Below are 18,422 nucleotides of genomic sequence, written 5' to 3' on the forward strand. Positions count from 1 at the left end.
CCACCCCACATCAACAGAATATACATTCTTCTCAGCACCACATCACACTTACTCTAAAATTGACCACCTAATTGGAAGTAAAACACTCCTCAGCAAATGCAAGAGAACGGAAATCATAACAAACAGTCTCTCAGACCACAGTGCAATCAAATTAGAACTCAGGATTAAGAAAGTCACTGAAAACCACACAACTACATGGAAACTGAACAACCTGCTCCTGAATGACTACTGGGTAAATAACGAAATGAAGGCAGAAATAAAAATGTTCTTTGAAACCAATGAGAACAAAGACACAATGTACCAGAATTTCTGAGACATATTTAAAGCAGTGTGTAGAGGGAAATTTATAGCACTAAATGCCCACAAGAGAAAGCAGGAATGATCTAAAATTGACACCCTAACATCACAATTAAAAGAACTAGAGAAGCAAGAGCAAACAAATCCAAAAGCTAGCAGAAGACAAGAAATAACTAAGATCAGAGCAGAACTGAAGGAGACAGAGACACGAAAAACCATTCAAAAAAATCAACAAATCCAGGAGCTGTTTTTTTGAAAAGATAAACAAAATAGATAGACCACTAACCATACTAATAAAGAAGAAAATAGAGAAGAATCAAATAGATGCAGTAAAAAATGATAAAGGGGATATCACCACCGATCCCACAGAAATACAAAGTACCATCAGAGGATACTATAAACACCTCAGTGCAAACAAACTAGAAAATCTGGAAGAAATGGATAAATTCCTGGGCACATACACCCTCCCAAGACTAACCTAGGAAGAAGTCGAATCCCTGAATAGACCAATAACAAGTTCTGAAATTGAGGCAGCAATTAATAGCCTACCAATCAAAAAAAGTCCAGGACCAAATGGATTCACAGCCAAATTCTACCAGAGGTACACAAAGAGGAGCTAGTACCATTCCTTCTGAAACTACCCCAAACAATAGAAAAAGAGGGAATTCTCCTTAACTCATTTTATGAGGCCAGCATAATCCTGATAACAAAACCTGGCAGAGACACAACAAAAAAAGACAATTTCAGGCCAATATCCCTGATGAACATCGATGTGAAAATCCTCAGTAAAATACTGACAAACTGAATCCAGCAGCAAACCACGATCAAGTTGGATTCATCCCTGGGATTCAAGGCTGGTTCAACACACACATGTCAATAAACATAATCCATCACATAAACAGAACCAATGATAAAAACCACATGATTATCTCAATAGATGCAGAAAAGGCCTTAAACAAAATTCAACACCCCTTCATGCCAAAAACTCTCAATAAACTAGGCATTGATGGAACATATCTCAAAATAATACAAGCAATTTGTGACAAACCCACAGCCAATATCATACTGAATGGGCAAAAACTGGAAGCATTCCCTTTGAAAACTGGCACAAGACAAGGATGCCCTCTCTCACCACTCCTATTCAACATAGTATTGGAAGTTCTGGCCAGGGCAATCAGGCAAGAGAAAGAAACAAAGGGTATTCAAGTAGGAAAAAGAGAAGTCAGATCGTCTATGTTTGCAGATGACATGATTATGTATTTAGAAAACCCCATCGTGTCAGCCCAAAATCTCCTTAAGCTAATAAGCAACTTCAGCAAAGTCTCAGGATACAAAATCAATGAGCAAAAATCACAAGCATTCCTATACACTAATAACAGACAAACATGGAGCCAAATCATGAGTGAAATCCCATTCACAATTGCTACAAAGAGAAAAAAATACCTAGGAATCCAACTTACAAGGGATGTGAAGGACCTCTTCAAGGAGAACTATAAACCGCTGCTCAAGGAAATAAGAGAGGACACAAACAAATGGAAAAACATTCCATGCTCATGGATAGGAAGAATCAAAAGTCAAAATGGCCATACTGCCCAAAGTATTTTATAGATTTAATGCTATCCCAATCAAGCTACCATTGACTTTCTTCACAGAATTGGAAAAAACTACTTTAAATTTCATATGGAACTAAAAAAGAGCCCACATAGCCAAGACAATCCTAAGCAGAAAGAACAAAGCTGGAGGCATCACGCTACCTGACTTCAAACTATACTGCAGGGCTACAGTAACCAAAACAGCATGGCACTGGTACCAAAACAGATATATAGACCAATGGAACAGAACAGAAGCCTCAGAAATAATGCCACACATCTGCAACCATCTGATCTTTGACAAACCTGACAAAAACAAGCAATGGGGAAAAGATTCCCTGTTTAATAAATAGTGTTGGGAAAAGTGGCTAGCCATATGCAGAAAGCTGAAACTGGATCCCTTCCAGACACCTTATACAAAAATTAACTCAAGATGGATTAAAGACTTAAACATAAGACCTAAAACCATAAAAACCCTAGAATAAAACCTAGGCAATACCATTCAGGACATTGGCATGGGCAAAGACTTCATGACTAAAACACCAAAATCAATGGCAACAAAAGCCAAAATAGACAAATGGCATCTGATTAAACTAAAGAGCTTCTGCACAGCAAAAGAAACTATCATCAGAGTGAACAGGCAACCTACAGAATGGGAGAAAACTTTTGCAATCTATCCATCTGACAGAGGGCTAATATCCAGAATCTACAAAGAACTTAAACAGATTTACAAGAAAAAAAAACAAACAAATGCATCAAAAAGTGGAGGAAGGATATGAACAGACACTTCTCAAAAGAAGACATTTATGCAGCCAACAAACATATGAAAAAAACTCATTATCACTGCTCATTAGGGAAATGTAAATCAAAACCACAGTGAGGTACCATCTCAGTCCAGTTAGAATGGCGATCATTAAAAAGTAAGGAAATAGCAGATGCTGGAGAGGATGTCGAGAAATAGGAACGCTTTTACACTGCTGGTGGGAGTGTAAATTAGTTCAACCATTGTGGAAGACAGTGTGGCGATTCCTCAAGGATCTAGAACTAGAAATACCACTTGACCCAGCAATCCCATTACTGGGTATATACTCAAAGGATTATGAATCATTCTAATGTAAGGACACATGTACACATATGTTTATTGCAGCACTGTTCACAATAGCAAAGACTTAGAACCAACCCAAATGCTCATCAATGATAGACTGGATAAAGAAAATGTGGCACATATACACCATGGAATACTATGCAGCCATAAAAAAGGATGAGTTCATGTCCTTTGCAGGGACATGGATGGCGCTGGAAACCATCATTCTCGGTAAACTAACACAAGACCAGAAAATGAAACACCGCATGTTCTCACTCATAACTGGAAGTTGAACATTGAGAACACATGGACACAGGGAGGGGAACCTCACACAGTGGGGCCTATTGCGGGGTGAGGGGCTAGGGGAGGGATAGCATTAGGAGAAATACCTTATGTAGTTGATGAGTTGATGGATGCCACAAACCACCATGGCATGTGTATACCTACGTAACCAACCTGCACATTGTTCACTTGTACCCCAGAACTTAAAGTATAATAATAAAAAAAGAAGACATGCATGCGGCCAACAAGCATATAAAATAAGCTCAATATCACTAATCATTAGGGCAATGCAAATCAAAACTACAATGAGATACCATCACACACCAGACAAAATGGCTATCATTAAAAAGTCAAAGAATAACAGATGCTGGCAAGGTTGTGGAGAAAAGGGAACACTTACACATTGTTGGTAGGAGTGTAAATTAGTTCAACTGTTGTAGAAAGCAGTATGGTGATTCCTCATAGAGCTAAATGTAGAACTACCATTTGACCCAGCAATCCCATTGCTGGGTATATTCCCAGATGAATATAAATCATTCTACCATAATGACACATGCATGTGAATGTTCTTTGTAGCACTATTCACAATAGCAAAGACATGGAATTAACCTAGATGCCCATCAATGACAGATTGGATAAAGAAAATCTGGTACATATACACCACAGAATACTATGAAGCCATAAAAAAGAACAACATCATGTCTTTAGCAGGAACACGGATGGAACTGTAAGGCCATTATACTTAGCAAACTAATGCAGGAACAGAAGACCAAATACCACATGTTCTCACTTGGAAGTGGGAGCTAAATAAAGATAACTCATGAACACAAGGAAAGGAACAACAGACCTTGGGGTCTACTTGAGGGTGGAGGATGGGAGGATAGAAAGGAGCAGAAAAGATAACTGTTGGATACTGAGCTTAATACCTGGTTGATGAAATATTCTGTAAAACGAACTCTCGGGACACGAGTTCACCTATGTAACAAACCTTCACATGTACCTTCAAACCTAAAATAAAAGTTTAAGAAAGAATAAATGAGCTTGAAAAAATACTATTCATAAAGAAAAGAAAATAGAAGAACTTGATCTTTTTCTTGCACCATATACAAAAAAGTAAACTCTAGATGGATTAAAGACTGAAATATAATTTAAGCCTCAGTGAGGAAGCCAAAGCATTTAGTGCTGAAGTACTACCATATATGATATTTATTTTAACGATTAAACTGTACAAAGTGGTGGGAGAAACTGGGAATTGTTTTAGGAAGGTTGTAAGATAATGGTTGAGGAGTCTGAGAAAAGTCACTTGCCAAAGACCATGAAGAGGATCTAGTGAAAAAGTCTGAAAGTCTGTTGCCTCTTCGTATAGTAGTGATTCTGGAAGTCTCTGTGGGACAGAAGGATAGACTGGTTAGGAAAAACGCATCCAAAAAGGAAAATCAAGGAAAACTAGAACCCATGCAGACAAACTGGAACCTGTGTTTGTCTCTCATCCCCTCGCACCCTGATTTTGTGGGCCATCTACAGAAGCAACTGCGACTGATGTCCTTGTCATGAATCTCCAATTGTGCTTAGCTCAGGTCTGGGAGAAGATTCAAAAAGGGTGTTTATCAGAATCAGAGAAGCATCTAAAATCCTAGACTTTGGTTTTATCACACCTGTATTGAAAACCAGAAGGAAGTGAAAGGAGAAATTGCAAAATTACAATTATAGTGACAATATCTCAAAAATGCACACACAGACAAATGTATATGGATTATTATTTTTTCTTTTTTATATCATAAATAGGGACATGTTATTACTATTTTGTATACTCTGCTTTCTGTCTGCTTTTAATCTCTATTGTTTTAGTGGTTACTTTTGAAATATTAACATGCATACCTAAAAAAGTAATTTTTTTTTTTTTGAGATGGAATCTCACTCTGTCACCTAGGCTGTACTGCAGTGGCGTGATCTTGGCTCACTGCAACCTCCGCCTCCTGCCTCAGCCTCCCTAGTAGCTGGGACTACAGGTGCACGCTGCCATGCCTGGCTAATATTTTTTTTCTTTTCTTTTCTTTTTTTTTTTTTGTATTTTAGTAGAGATGGGGTTTTACCGTGTTGCCCAGGCTGGTCTCGAATGCCTAAGCTCAGGCAGTCCGCCCACCTCAGCTTCCCAAAGTGCTAGGATTACAGGCGTGAGCCACCGTGTATCTCTACGTTTTTTTCCAAACCATATACAATTTTGCAATTTGATAAGCACCCTCATCCCTATCATCTGACATATTACAGAATTTTACCTTTGGCTTCCTCACTGAGGCTTAAATTATATTTCAGTCTTTAAAGCAGTGTGTAGAGGGAAATTTACAGCACTAAATGCCCACAAGAGAAAGCAGGAAAGATCTAAAGTTGACACCCTAACATCACAATTAAAAGAACTAGAGAAGCAAGAGCAAACACATTCAAAAGCTAGCAGAAGGCAAGAAATAACTAAGATCAGAGCAGAACTGAAGGAGATGGAGACACAGAAAACCCTTCAAAAAATCAATGAATCCAGGAGCTGGTTTTTTTAAAAGATCGACAAAATTGATAGACCGTTAGCAAGACTAATAAAGAATTCTGTTGTGTAGGGTGTGTCTGTTCCTGAAACACATGGAGGTGGAAACAAATTAAAAACAAATAACAACAGGTTTGTTTTTATATGCAATAATTTCGTATTTAAGCGTGTAGTCACAATCTACTTTAGCCCTCAAAGCTCTGGTTGATTCAATTTGATGCTATTTTTGCCACAGTAAGATTCACATTTAAAAATTTTGCTATAGATTTGGTATATGAGGAAAAACACAAACATGGTGCTCTTGAATTATAATAACTATGAGTGCCTTTCCTAGTCTATTTCTTAGAAAACATAGCAAAACTCACAATTTTGGTGTATTCGTATTGTGGATGACTTTCTTCTTATTGTCTTTTCAAAGCAATAGAGAAATAGCTAAACTATATAGTTGTTTTAAAAAGGATATTTAAGATGTCTTAAGTGAGTATGCTTTTCTGAATTATGCTTTCTATCCATGAGCATGAAAAATAAGGAATTGACTATATTCAATGTATTGGCGATGCATATTAGAAAAAGACACATTAATGCATTTGAATATAACACATTGTGTTTTGAAATTTATCTGGTCTTAAGTGTCTTTGTCCATAAGCATCTAAAATTAACTTGACTTATCTATTTTCTAATAGATTTTATCAGTGTTGGATAACTTACACATATTATTTAGTATTTAATGTTATTTTAAGCTTTAAACCATTTAGGAACTTTATCTTATACATCTCCAGAATAATAATTGTATAAATTGTTAACTCCTCCTCACCCATATCCTCACATCATGAAATGTGTGTGAAAATAAATGACAGTAAGCTCATAATGACTGTTCTTCTGTACATATTTTTTGTTATTAACTGATTCATTCAGAATATTTTCATTTGTTTTTCAGGTGTTTGAGGAATTTTCTTCCTTAAATAATCAGAATTTTTAATTATTACTGTTGTTTACTTTATAGGGTCAAAGAGAATAAGTGATAGTGAAGTCTCTGACTATGACTGTGATGATGGAATTGGCGTAGTATCAGGTAAGAATTTTAGAATTATTTTATAGTATTAAAAAGGGAGTACAATTCATCATCACTTACCATAAAAGTAAATAAATAAAAGAGAAAGATATAACTCGCCTCCTCACCCTCCAAAACAGCCTATGGCAACCTATGACAACTTAAACCTATGAGTAATCCCAATTGCTGGAACACCTGTACCAATTAGACTGAATAGTCTTGAAAGATGCCAGATAAGTAGATGTCAATAAATTTTCTATTTTAAGACAATAATAACGATTTTACAATAAATTGGAGGAGTTCTTGTGTAATCAGACTTTTTGTACTGCACTAATATGGTGAAAAAGATGAAATCTTTTTTATGTAACCACCATATCTAAATATGTCAAATGTTTAAATGGGAGTTTTTGAAACTTTAAAATTGTTTTTATATTAAGTATCATGTACAGCTACATTTTGAAATTATAGTATTGTAGTTTAAAATATTTGCCTCATTTTAAAGTTAGAAACTTATCCAATGGTTTTTTTAGGTAAGTACATATCTTTTCTGCAACATTCTGATGACAATGTTTACATGTAATACCTTTAATATTGTAAAATAAAGTATTCTATTCCTTTTGAAGGTTAAATAACCTAATAGATTTCATAATTATGACTAATTTTACTCTAAACAAAATGTATGCAAGGCATGCCACAGTTGCATTAGTGATTGATAACAACATTTTTTTTGCCAATTTTTGTTAAGAGTCAGTTAGCATGCCTTTATCAGTGTACCACTTTTTAAAAACTCAATGACTATTTTTTCCCTTTCTTTGTACTAAGGGTGAACAATATAAGACTACAAAAATACTTTTCATGTATTGTGGTTTAGAAGAGCTAAAACTCATAAAGTAGTTTTGAGAAATATTTCTCATGATCACTTTCTTGGAGATCATTAAATTTTTTTTCTATTTGTATTCTATTCCTTTGTTATTTGACTATTCCATTTCTTATCTTTTGTAAATATCTAGTCCATTAGGTTTTCTTCATCCAAATTCTTTCCATTCAGATCATTCATCTTGATGCCATTTTTGGATGTTTCTATCCTTTCATTTTCTGTTTTCAAGATGACAGAAATATTTCTTTATTTAATATGATCATTTTAAGTTTTTCCCTCCTATAAAAGGAGGTGTATCTTTTGAAAAAATTGTATATTTTTTCATTTATTTGGGTTAATAGTCTCTGGAATAATTTTTTAGCACTACAGAATTGTGTTTAGAAACCCTACCTGACTCAAAGTGCTTACTTTGCATTCATTAAGTTTCTTCATATGAAAAACATTCTTTCCTACCCTGACATTATTGTTATTATTATTTTGCCAGTCAGAAACTGTCTGGTGAATCGTTTAATAAGACACTGAAAAGACTGCCATGAAATATACTATATTTTACTATTTTGAAATCCAGTGTGATTTTGAGAAATAGATTTTTCGTAATATACTACAGTTTATTTTTTATTGATTGATTGATTGGTTTTTGAGACAGGGTCTCACTCTGTTGCCCAGGCTGGAGTGCAGTAGTGCTCACAGCTCACTGCATTCTCAACTTCCCCAGGCTCATTTGACCCTCTCACCTCAGCTTCCCCAGTAGCTGGGACTACAGGTGCACACTACCTAGTGTGTGTACTAACTAGGGTTACTAACTAGGGCACGATACCTATTGAGTGTACTAACTAGGACTAACTAGTCTCTTATTTTTTCTAAGCCCAGCTAAATTTGGGATATACTACACTTTAACAATACCTTTAGTACTCAAAGATTAGGATGATGGTATTGTAGTTTCTGAAATTATGGCATATGTAGTTTTTTTCCATAACCCATCACTTTAGTAAATGCTGTAGGAATTACATTTGCATAAGACTTATGATCACCAAGACTTAAATATATATTAGTTCTGTTAAATATTTTTCTTACATTTCTTCTTTACGGCCTTTTCATTTTACAGCTCCAATATTAAAACTAGTTTTAATAGAGAATAAATGCTTTAATCAATAGCTTATCGAATAATGTAAGGACCACCAGATAAAATAAATAATATATTTTCTGGGTAAAGCAACTCAGATGTGAAATGCAATGTATACATATACAAAATGCACACCCCTACCTCTCTTAATAATATTTAAACACGTAGTATGAGTCAACAAACCAGCAAAATCTATTGATAGTTTGTTGCTTATTTGCAGAGATTTCTTTCCAATTGCACATTGAATAAAGTCAAATTCAGAGTATCAATTACAATCATTCATAATAAACCTGAGCTATCAAAACTGTTCTTAAGTAGGAACTGTTTCGACTAACTTATTCGGTTTTTCTAAGCTTGCAAGACAGATGTCTTGAATATTAACTATGCCAGAAGTAATATTTTCTATGTGTTTTTTTAAATTTTAGGGAAGCATTAGGTTTATAGCAAAATTGAGAGGAAGGTATACAGATTTCCCATATGTCTTCCAACCCCAACACATTCATAGCCTCTCCCATTATCAACCTCCTCCACCAAACTGGTATGTTTGTTACAACTGATGAACCTACTTTGACACATCATAATCCCCCATGGTCCATAGTTTACATTGGAGCTCACTCTTGGTGTCAAACATTCATTGGGTTTGGACAAATTGATAATGACATGTATCCGTCATTATATTATCATGCAGAATATTTCCACTACCTTAAAAATTCATCTTTCCCTTTCTCCTAACCCCTGGCAATTACTGATCTTCTTACTGTCTCCATAGTTTTGCCTTTTCCAGAATGTCACATAGTTGGAATCATGCAGTTTGTAGCCTTTTAGATAGGCATCTTTCACTTAGTAATATGCTTTGTCTTTTCATGGTTTGATAGCTCATTTATTTTTAGTGCTGAATAATATTCAATTGTCTGGATATACCACAGTTTGTTTATTGATTCATCTACTGAAGGACATCTTGGTTGCTTCCGAGTTTTGGCAATTATAAATAAAGCTGCTATAAACATCTGTGTGCAGGTTTTTGTGTGGACATGTTTTCAACTCCTTTTCGCAAATGCCAACCAGCATAATTGCTGGATCATATGGTAAGAGTATAGTTTTGTAAGAAAGTTCCAAAACGTCTGTACCATTTTGCATTCCCACCAGCAATCAATGAGAGTTCCTGTTGAATCAGAGTTCCTGTTGTTCCACATCTTGCCAGCATTTGGTGTTGACAGTGTTTTGACCATTCCAATAGGTGTATAGTGGTATCTCGTTGTTTTTATTTGCATTTCCCTGGTGACATATGAGGTTGAACATCTTTTCATATGCTTATTTGCCATCTGTTCAATTTCTTTGGTGACGTGTCTGTTCAGGTCTTTGGCCCATTTTTTTTTAATTGTGTTGTTTGTTTTCTTATTGTTGAGTTTTAAGAGTTCCCTGTATATTTTGGACAACGGTCCTTTATAAAATGTGTCTTTTACAAATATTTTCTCTCTTCTGTGGTTTCTGTAAAGCAGGGATTCTCTTGACATTGTCTTTTGCAGAGCAGTTTTAATTTCGGTGAAATCTAGGTTATTAATCATTTCTTTCATCAATCATGCCTATGGTGTTATATCTAAAAATTTATTGCCATACCCAAGGTTATCTATGTTTTCTCCTATGTTACCTTCTAGGAATTTTATTATTTTGCATTTTATATTTACATATATGATGCATTTTGAGTTAAATTTTTGAAGAGTGTAATGTCTGTGTCTAGGTTCCCTTTTTTACATGTGGACATCCAATTGTTCCAGCACCATTTGTTGAGAAGACCATCATTGCTCCATTGTATTGCCTTTGGTTTTATGTTGCCAGAGATCAGTTCAATATATTTATATCAGTTTATTTCTAGGCTGCCTATATGTTCCATTGATTTATTTGTCTATTCGTTGACCAAAGAGTACCACAGTGTCTTGATTACTGTAGTTTCATAGTAAGTATTGAAAAGTCAGGGTCAATTCTCCAACTTTATTCTTCTCCTTCAATATTGTGTTGAATCTTCTGTCTTTTGCTTCTCCATGTGAACTCTGGCATCTGGTTATCAGACTCCACAAATTGATATGCTGAGAATTTGATTGAGATTGCTTTGAATCTGTAGGTCAAGTTGGGAAGACTGGACATCTTGACAATATTGAGTATTCCTTTATATGGAATATCTATTTATTTAGTTCTTTTTTATTTCATTCATCAGAGTTTTATTGTTTTTCTCATGTAGATCTCATACATATTTTGTTAGATTATACCTAAGTATTTCATTGTTGGGGATTGCTAAAGTAAATGGTGTTGCATTTTTAATTTCACTTGTTCATTGTTGATATATGGGAAAGTTATTGACTTTGGAATATTAACCTTATATCCTGCAACATTTCTATAATCACTTATTAGTTCCTGGAGCTTTTTTTCTCTTTGTTTCTTTGTGTTTTTACATAGACAATCATGGCATCACAAAAAGAGTTTTATTTCTTTCTCCCTAATCTGTATGCATGCATTTTCTTTTCTTCCTTATTGAATTATCTAAGTACTTCCAATACAGTGTTGAATACAAGTGGTGAGAGTGGACATCCTTACCTTATTTCTGATCTCAGTGGGAAAGTTTTGAGCTTTTTTTAACTGGTAAATATGATGTTAGCTGTAGGTTTTTGATAGATATTCTACATCAACTTGAGGAAGATCCCCCATATTCCTAGTGTACTGGGAGTTTTTAGTAAATTCAGGATGTTAGATTTTGTCAAATTGTCTTTTCTCCATCTATTGATTTAGTCATGTGATTTTTTTTATAGCCTGTTGATGTGGTGGATTACATTAATTGATTTTTGAATGTGGAACCAGCTTTGTGTATCCAAGATTAATCCCACTTTTTGTGTATAATTCTTTTTATACATTGTTAGATTCAGTGTGCTAACATTACATTGATAATTTTTGCAGTAATGTTCATGAGAAATGTATTCTTTTCTTTTAATGTCTTTGTCTGGTTTTGATATTGAGGTAATACTGGCCTTATAAAATGAGTTAGAGAGTAATCTGTCTGATTCTGTTCTCTGAAAGAGATTGTAGAAAAATGGAATAATTTCTTTCTTAAATGTTTGGTAGAATTCGCCAGTGAACCCATCTGGACTTTGTTGCTTTCCATTTTAGAAGGATATTAATTATCGATTCAATTTGTTTTATAGATGTAGACCTGTTCAGATGATCTATTTTTGTTTGAATTTGACATAACTGTGTCTTTCAAGGAATTGGTCCAGTTTCATCTACATTATCAAATATGTGGGCATAGAGTTTTCATAATAGTCCTTTATTATCCTTTTAATGTCCATGGGATCTGTAGTGATGTCCTCTTTTTCATTTCTGATATTAGTAATTTTTATACCCTCTTTCTCTTAATTAGCCTGGCTAGAGGCGAATTTATTCTATTAATCTTTTTAAAGAACCAGATTTTGATTGTGTTGATTTTCTCTATTGATTTTCTGTTTTCAATTTTATTGACTCTAATTCTACTATTTATTTTGTAACTGCTTACTTTGCATTTAATTTGCTCTTCTTTTTCTAGATTCCTGAGGTAGAAATTTAGATTACTGATTTTAGGTATTCCTTTTTTTCTAATATACATTATCCATTCAGTACTATAAATTTTCTTCTAAGTACTGCTTTCACTGCATCCCACAAATTTTGATAAGTTGTTTTCATTTTTATTTATTTAAAGATATTTTTAAATTTCTCTTGAGATTTCTTTCTTGACCCATGTGTTATTTAGAAGTATATTATTTAATATGCACATACTTGGGGATTTTGCAGTTATCTTTCTGTTACTGCTTTCTAATTTATTTTCATTGTGGACTCAGAGCAGCATTGTATGTTTTAAAAAATTTGCTAAGGTGTGTTTTATGGCCCAGAATATGCTCTATTTTAGTGAATGTTCCAGGTGAACTTGAGAAGAATGTATATGCTGCTAATTTTTGATGATGAAGTAGCCCATAATTGTTGATTATATCCAGTTGATGGTGTTTTTGAGTTCACTTATTTTCTTACTGATTTTCTGCCTGCTTGATCTGTTCTTGTTGTTTTTGTTGTTGTTGTTGTTGTTGTTGTTTTTGAGATGGAGTTTCACTCTTGTTTCCCAGGCTGGAGTGCAACAGTGCGATCTTGGCTCACTGCAACCTCTGCCTCCCAGGTTCAAGTGATTCTCTTGCCTCAGCCTCCCGAGTAGCTGGGATTACAGGCATGCACCACCATGCCTGGCTAATTTTTTTTGTATTTTTAGTAGAGACAGGATTTCTCCATGTTGATCAGGCTGGTCTCAAACTCCTGACCCCATGTAATCCACCAGCCTTGACCTCCCACAGTGCTGGGATTACAGGCATGAGCCACCGTGCCCAGCTTTTTTGTTTTGTTTTTTGAGACAGGGTCTGGCTCTGTCACCCAGGCTGGAATGCAGTGGTACAATCTTGGCTCACTGCAACCTCTGCATCTCAGGCTCAAGCAGATCTGTTCATTTCTAATAGAGTGGTATGGTAATCTCCAACTATAATGGTGGATTCATCTATTTCTCTATGCACTTCTATTTGTTTTTGCCTGATGTATTTTGATAATCTCTTGTTAGATGCATACACATTAAGAATTGTTATCTCTTCTTGAAGAATTGGCTCTTTTATCTTTATACAATGTCCTTCTTTATCCCTGATAACTTTTTTTGCTGTGGTGTCAGCTTTGTCTAAAATTAGTGTACCTACTCCTGCTTTTTTTTTTTTTTTTTTTTGAGACAGAGTCTGGCTGTGTCACCTAGGCCCCAGGCTGGAATGCAGTGGCACAATCTCAGCTCACTGCAGACTCCACCTCCTGGATTCAAGCAATTCTCTCACCTCAGCCTCCTGAGTAGCTGAGACTACAGGCACATGCCACCACATCTGGCTAATTTTTGTATTTTTAGTAGAGACGAGGTTTCACCATGTTGGCCAGGCTGGTCTCAAACTCCTGACCTTAGGTGATCTGCCCGACTTAGCCTCCCAAAGTGCCGGGATTACAGGCATGGTGAGCCATCATGCCCAGCCTATTCCTAACTTCTTTTGATTAGTGTTACCATAGTACATTTTTTTCCATCCATTTAATTTATATGATTGTTTCCATTTAAAGCGGGTTTCTTATACAGTTGAGCCTCATTTTTTTAGTCGACTTGGACAGTCTCTTTTAGTTAGTGCATTTAAATTAGTGACATTTAAAATGATTATTGATATAGTGTGATTAATATCTACTGTTTTTGTTACCCTTATTCTTTGTTTATTTTTGTCTTCTATTCTTTTTCAGTGTTTTTTTTTAATTGAGCATTTCCTATGATTCATTCCTTCCTTCATTTCATATGTCTTTCCTTCCTTGGCCTATCAGTTATACTTCTTTTTCTTACTTTTTTTTTGGGTAGGTACTCTAGAGCTTGTAGTATACATTTACATTTAATGCAAGTCTGCTTTCAAGTAATACTTCATAGGTAATGTTATATCATATACTTAGAAAATCCCAATTTCTTCCTCCCACTTCTTGTATCATTGCTGTCATTCAACTTAAATTTAAGCATACATAATTGAATACATTGTTGCTATTATTACTTTGAATAAATTCTTATCTGTTAGACAAATTAAGAATAAGAAAAATAAAAGTTTTTGATTTTACCTTCATTTATTCCTTCTTCAGTGCTCTTTCTTTCTATATATAGCTTTGAAATTCTGACCTATATCTTTTTCATTCTTTCCAAAAAAAATTTAGTATTTCTTGTAATATTGTTCTACTGGCAACAAATTCCAAATTTTTGTTTGTCTGTGAAAGTCTTTCTTTATCCTTCACTTTTGAAGGATAATTTCACAGGTCATAGGATTCTAGGTTGGTGGTTTTTTTCTCCCAAGTCTTTAAATATTTCACTCCACTCTCTTCGTACTTGCATGGCTTCTCTAGAGAACTCATATGTAATTCTTATCTTTGTTCTATAGAGGAGGAGTGCTTTTTTCTTTTTCTCTATCTTCTTTCAAGGGTTTTTCTTTTTTCTCTTTGTTGTTATTATTTTGCATTTGTCCTCCTTGGTATTCTCTGAGCTTCCTAGATCTGTCATCTGTGGCTTGGTTCCTGACATTAATTTGGGGAAATTTTCAGTCATTATTCTTTCAAATCTTTCTTCTGTTTCTTTCTCTCTTCTCTTTCTGGTATTCTCATTACAAATATGTTATACCTTGTGTAGTTGTCCCACAATTCTTGGATGTTCTTTTCTGTTATTTTTTCAGTCCTTGTTCTCTTTGCTTTTCAGTTTTTGAAGTTTTTATTGACATATCCTGAAGTTCAGTGATTCTTTTCTCAACTGTGTTCAGTCTACTAATAAGCCCATCAAAGGCATTCTTCACTTCTATTACAGGTATTTCTTTTATCTCTGGCATTTCTTTTTAGCTCTTTCTTAGGATTTCTGTCTTTCTGCTTACATTGCTCATCTATTCCTGCAGGCTGTCCACTTTATTTATTACAGCCCTTCGTATATTAATCACAGTGGTTTTAAATTCTCAGTTTTACAAATCCAGCATTCCTGCTATATCTGATTCTGACACTTGCTCTTTTTATCCAAATTGTGTTTTTTGCCTTTTGGTATGAAATTTTTTTCTTTCTTTTTTTTAGACAGGGGCTCACTCAGTCGCCCAGGATGGAGGGCAGTGGCACGATCCCAACTCACTGCAACCTCTGCCTCCCAGGCTCAAGTGAGTCCCCCAGCTTCAGCCTCCTTACTAGCTGGGACCATAGGTGTGCACCATCATGTCCAGTTAATTTTTGTATTTTTTAGTAGAGACAGGTTTTCTCCATGTTTCCCAGACAGGTTTTCAACTCCTGGCCTCAAGTAATCCACCTGCCTTGGCCTCCCAAAATGCTGAGATTACAGGTGTGAGCCATCATCCTCAGCCTGTAATTGTTTTTTCTTGATAATATTTTTATTGATAGGCAGATATGATGTGCTGGTTAAAAGAAATTGCTGTAAATAGGCCTTTAGTAATGTGCTGGTAAGATGGGGGAAGGGAAACATTCTATATTGCTATGATTAGGTCTCAGTGTTAGTGAGCCTCTGGATTGTGAAAATTACAAGTGGTTCGCATTTTTTCCCTCCTCCCTTAGGTGGAACAAGATGGTTAGAGTTGGCTGGAATTGTTTCCTTTCTCCTGTGTGGAAAGCTAGAGTGGACTAGATTTGGGTATTTCCCTTCTCCCAGGTTGGTTAGGCTTTGGTTAATTAGTTTCTCCTGAGGGAAAGTCTTGTTAAGAAAAGTAGAGCATTCTGGAGTATTTCAAAATGGTTCCTGTTTCCTTCTCCCTCTTGGAAGCATGAGGAGATTTTTCTTCAATATTTACTGTGGAAACCTGGTGGAGCTCCTGGAGGTAAGTCTCACAGTGTTGTAAGAGACCTCAATGACTGGGTTCCTGTGGAGTTTCTAACTCTCAGACTTGTTCTTAACTGATCCTCTAGCAATTTGTCATTTGAAGGTCAAGTTTTCCTACTCTGGCACTGGTTCCCACACTGCTTTCCCCTCATAAGTATCTTCTCCATAAGCTATGACTCCCTGTTTTCGCCTGTCTCTTCAATCTTGGGGGCAGTTGTTTGCCCTGTGTCATCCCTCTTTTACAGATCCAAGATAATTTGTTGCTTTTTCAGTCTGTTCAGCTTTTTATTTGTTGTTAGGACAGTGAAAACATTACAAGCTCCTTACAAGCAGAAACAGAATCTAGAAGTTCCTCCATGTGCTCTTTATTTGGCTTATTCTGATACCAAGTCTTTAAGTCAGAGGTAACTTTGATATTTGCATTGTCAGTGTTCTTTAAAGTAAGTTGAAACTTTGGTATGGAAATTTTTCCCAAGTAAGCAATTCTAGGTATGGAGTTTCCCCCGCCCCCCCATAGTATACTGAGCAAAAGGAATGGGAATGCTTATAAACCATTCCTTTTAACCTATTGATGCACTTCACAACTTGAATAAATAGACTATATATAGATAAAATATCAAACCTAGTCATGGACAATTTTAGAATTATTTTCTACTGTGACCTGAAACCATACACAAAATGTAAATAATGTTTTTCCCATTGAAAATGTTGAGGATTTAATTATGTCTTAATTTTGGAGAGATGTTTATTTATTTTTAATCTCCATGTGACTGCATCATTTGAGTTCTTGAATTAACTTCTCCTTTTCTCAGTAGTATCTCTTAAACTCAATAATCAGACTTCTTTTCTATCTATATATGTAATCTTTCCTTGGGTTACAATGATGATCTCTTTATAAATGACTTTCAAATGTTTAGCAACAGTCCTAACATCTTTCTCAAGATTCTTTTCCACGTATTTAATATTTGACCTATGCAACTGAAACTACCCTCATTTCCCCTTCTCCAAACTAGTCAACCTCAATAAACTTTTCTTACTCTTATCTTAGTAGTGTAGTTTTTTTTTTTTCTTTTTGAGACAGAGTCTTGCTCTGTCGTCCAGGCTGGAGTGTAGTGGTGTGATCTCAGCTCACTGCAACCTCCACCTCCCGGGTTCAAGCGATGTGTCTGCCTCAGCCTTCCGAGTAGCTGACATTACAGGCACATGACAACATTCCCAGCTAATTTTCGTATTTTTAGTAGAGATGGGGTTTTACCATTTGGCCAATCTGGTCTTGAACTCCTGACCTCAAGTGATCTTCCCACCTTGGCCTCCCAAAGTGCTGGGATTACAGGCATGAGCCACCACAGCCGGCCAGTAGTTTACTCTGACTTCCTAATAGGCTAACTTAAAAAAAGTTAAGGTGCATTAATTTTTGCTCTTTTTTTGCTTTTTCATCTGTTCAAAGTCCCATGCCTTTAAATAGTTATCTATATGCTAAAATTCCCAAATGTATATCTCCAGTCAATTCTACTTACTTTTTCTTTAAATTCTTATAGTTTACTGCCCACCTGACATCTTCACTTGGAAATGTGGTAGGTATCTCCAGCTTAACATGTCCAAAACTAAACTTTTGATCTTTTCCACCAAACCATGTCATTGGATAACTTCATTATTTTACTTAAGTCAGAATTTTAGATTTGTTCTTGTCTCTTCTCTTTCTCTCATGTCCTTCAAATCTTTCACAAAATTGTCTTTATTGCTATTCCTTCAAAATATATCCACTTCCATAATCTCCGTTATTATCCTAGTTCAAGCTGCTGTTATTGCCTATATGACTTACTACCTTGTCTAGCCTTAAGCAAAAGTTAAATCCTGCACAATTTCTTCTTAAAACCCGCTAATGGTTAAAATCACTCAGATTAAATGCCAAAATGTTTGCAGTAATGTAGAAGCCTCTACATAATCTTCCCCCTTCCCTCCAAATGTCTCCAATATCTGTTCTTCATTACTTGCTCCACTCTAAGCACCCTATCCTCCGTGCTGTTCTGTGAACATGTGAGACGCACTGCTACCTTGGGTCCTTTTCACTTGTCTTAGAACCCTTCTCTCTGTGTTTATCAGCTTGGAAAAACATCTCATTCAATTCTTTCTGAAATATCACCTTCTCAATTTGTGTTATCTAGTCTAACC

At 35.4% G+C, this 18,422-nt stretch overlaps 1 protein-coding gene across 49 annotated transcripts in view; it reads left to right on the forward strand.

Annotated features, from left to right (window-relative positions):
• RIMS2 (regulating synaptic membrane exocytosis 2) overlaps nt 1–18,422 on the forward strand; it is a 776,667-nt gene that overhangs the window by 468,739 nt on the left and 289,506 nt on the right. For all 49 annotated transcript variants that reach the window (XM_030795330.1, XM_030795305.1, XM_030795309.1 and 46 more), the window contains one exon: nt 6,789–6,857. In XM_030795330.1, coding sequence (XP_030651190.1) covers nt 6,789–6,857 — 69 coding nt within the window. The remainder of the gene's footprint in view (nt 1–6,788; nt 6,858–18,422) is intronic.

The sequence above is a fragment of the Nomascus leucogenys genome, chromosome 16 (genome assembly GCF_006542625.1).
Source record: "Nomascus leucogenys isolate Asia chromosome 16, Asia_NLE_v1, whole genome shotgun sequence".
Taxonomy (NCBI): Eukaryota; Metazoa; Chordata; class Mammalia; order Primates; family Hylobatidae; genus Nomascus; species Nomascus leucogenys.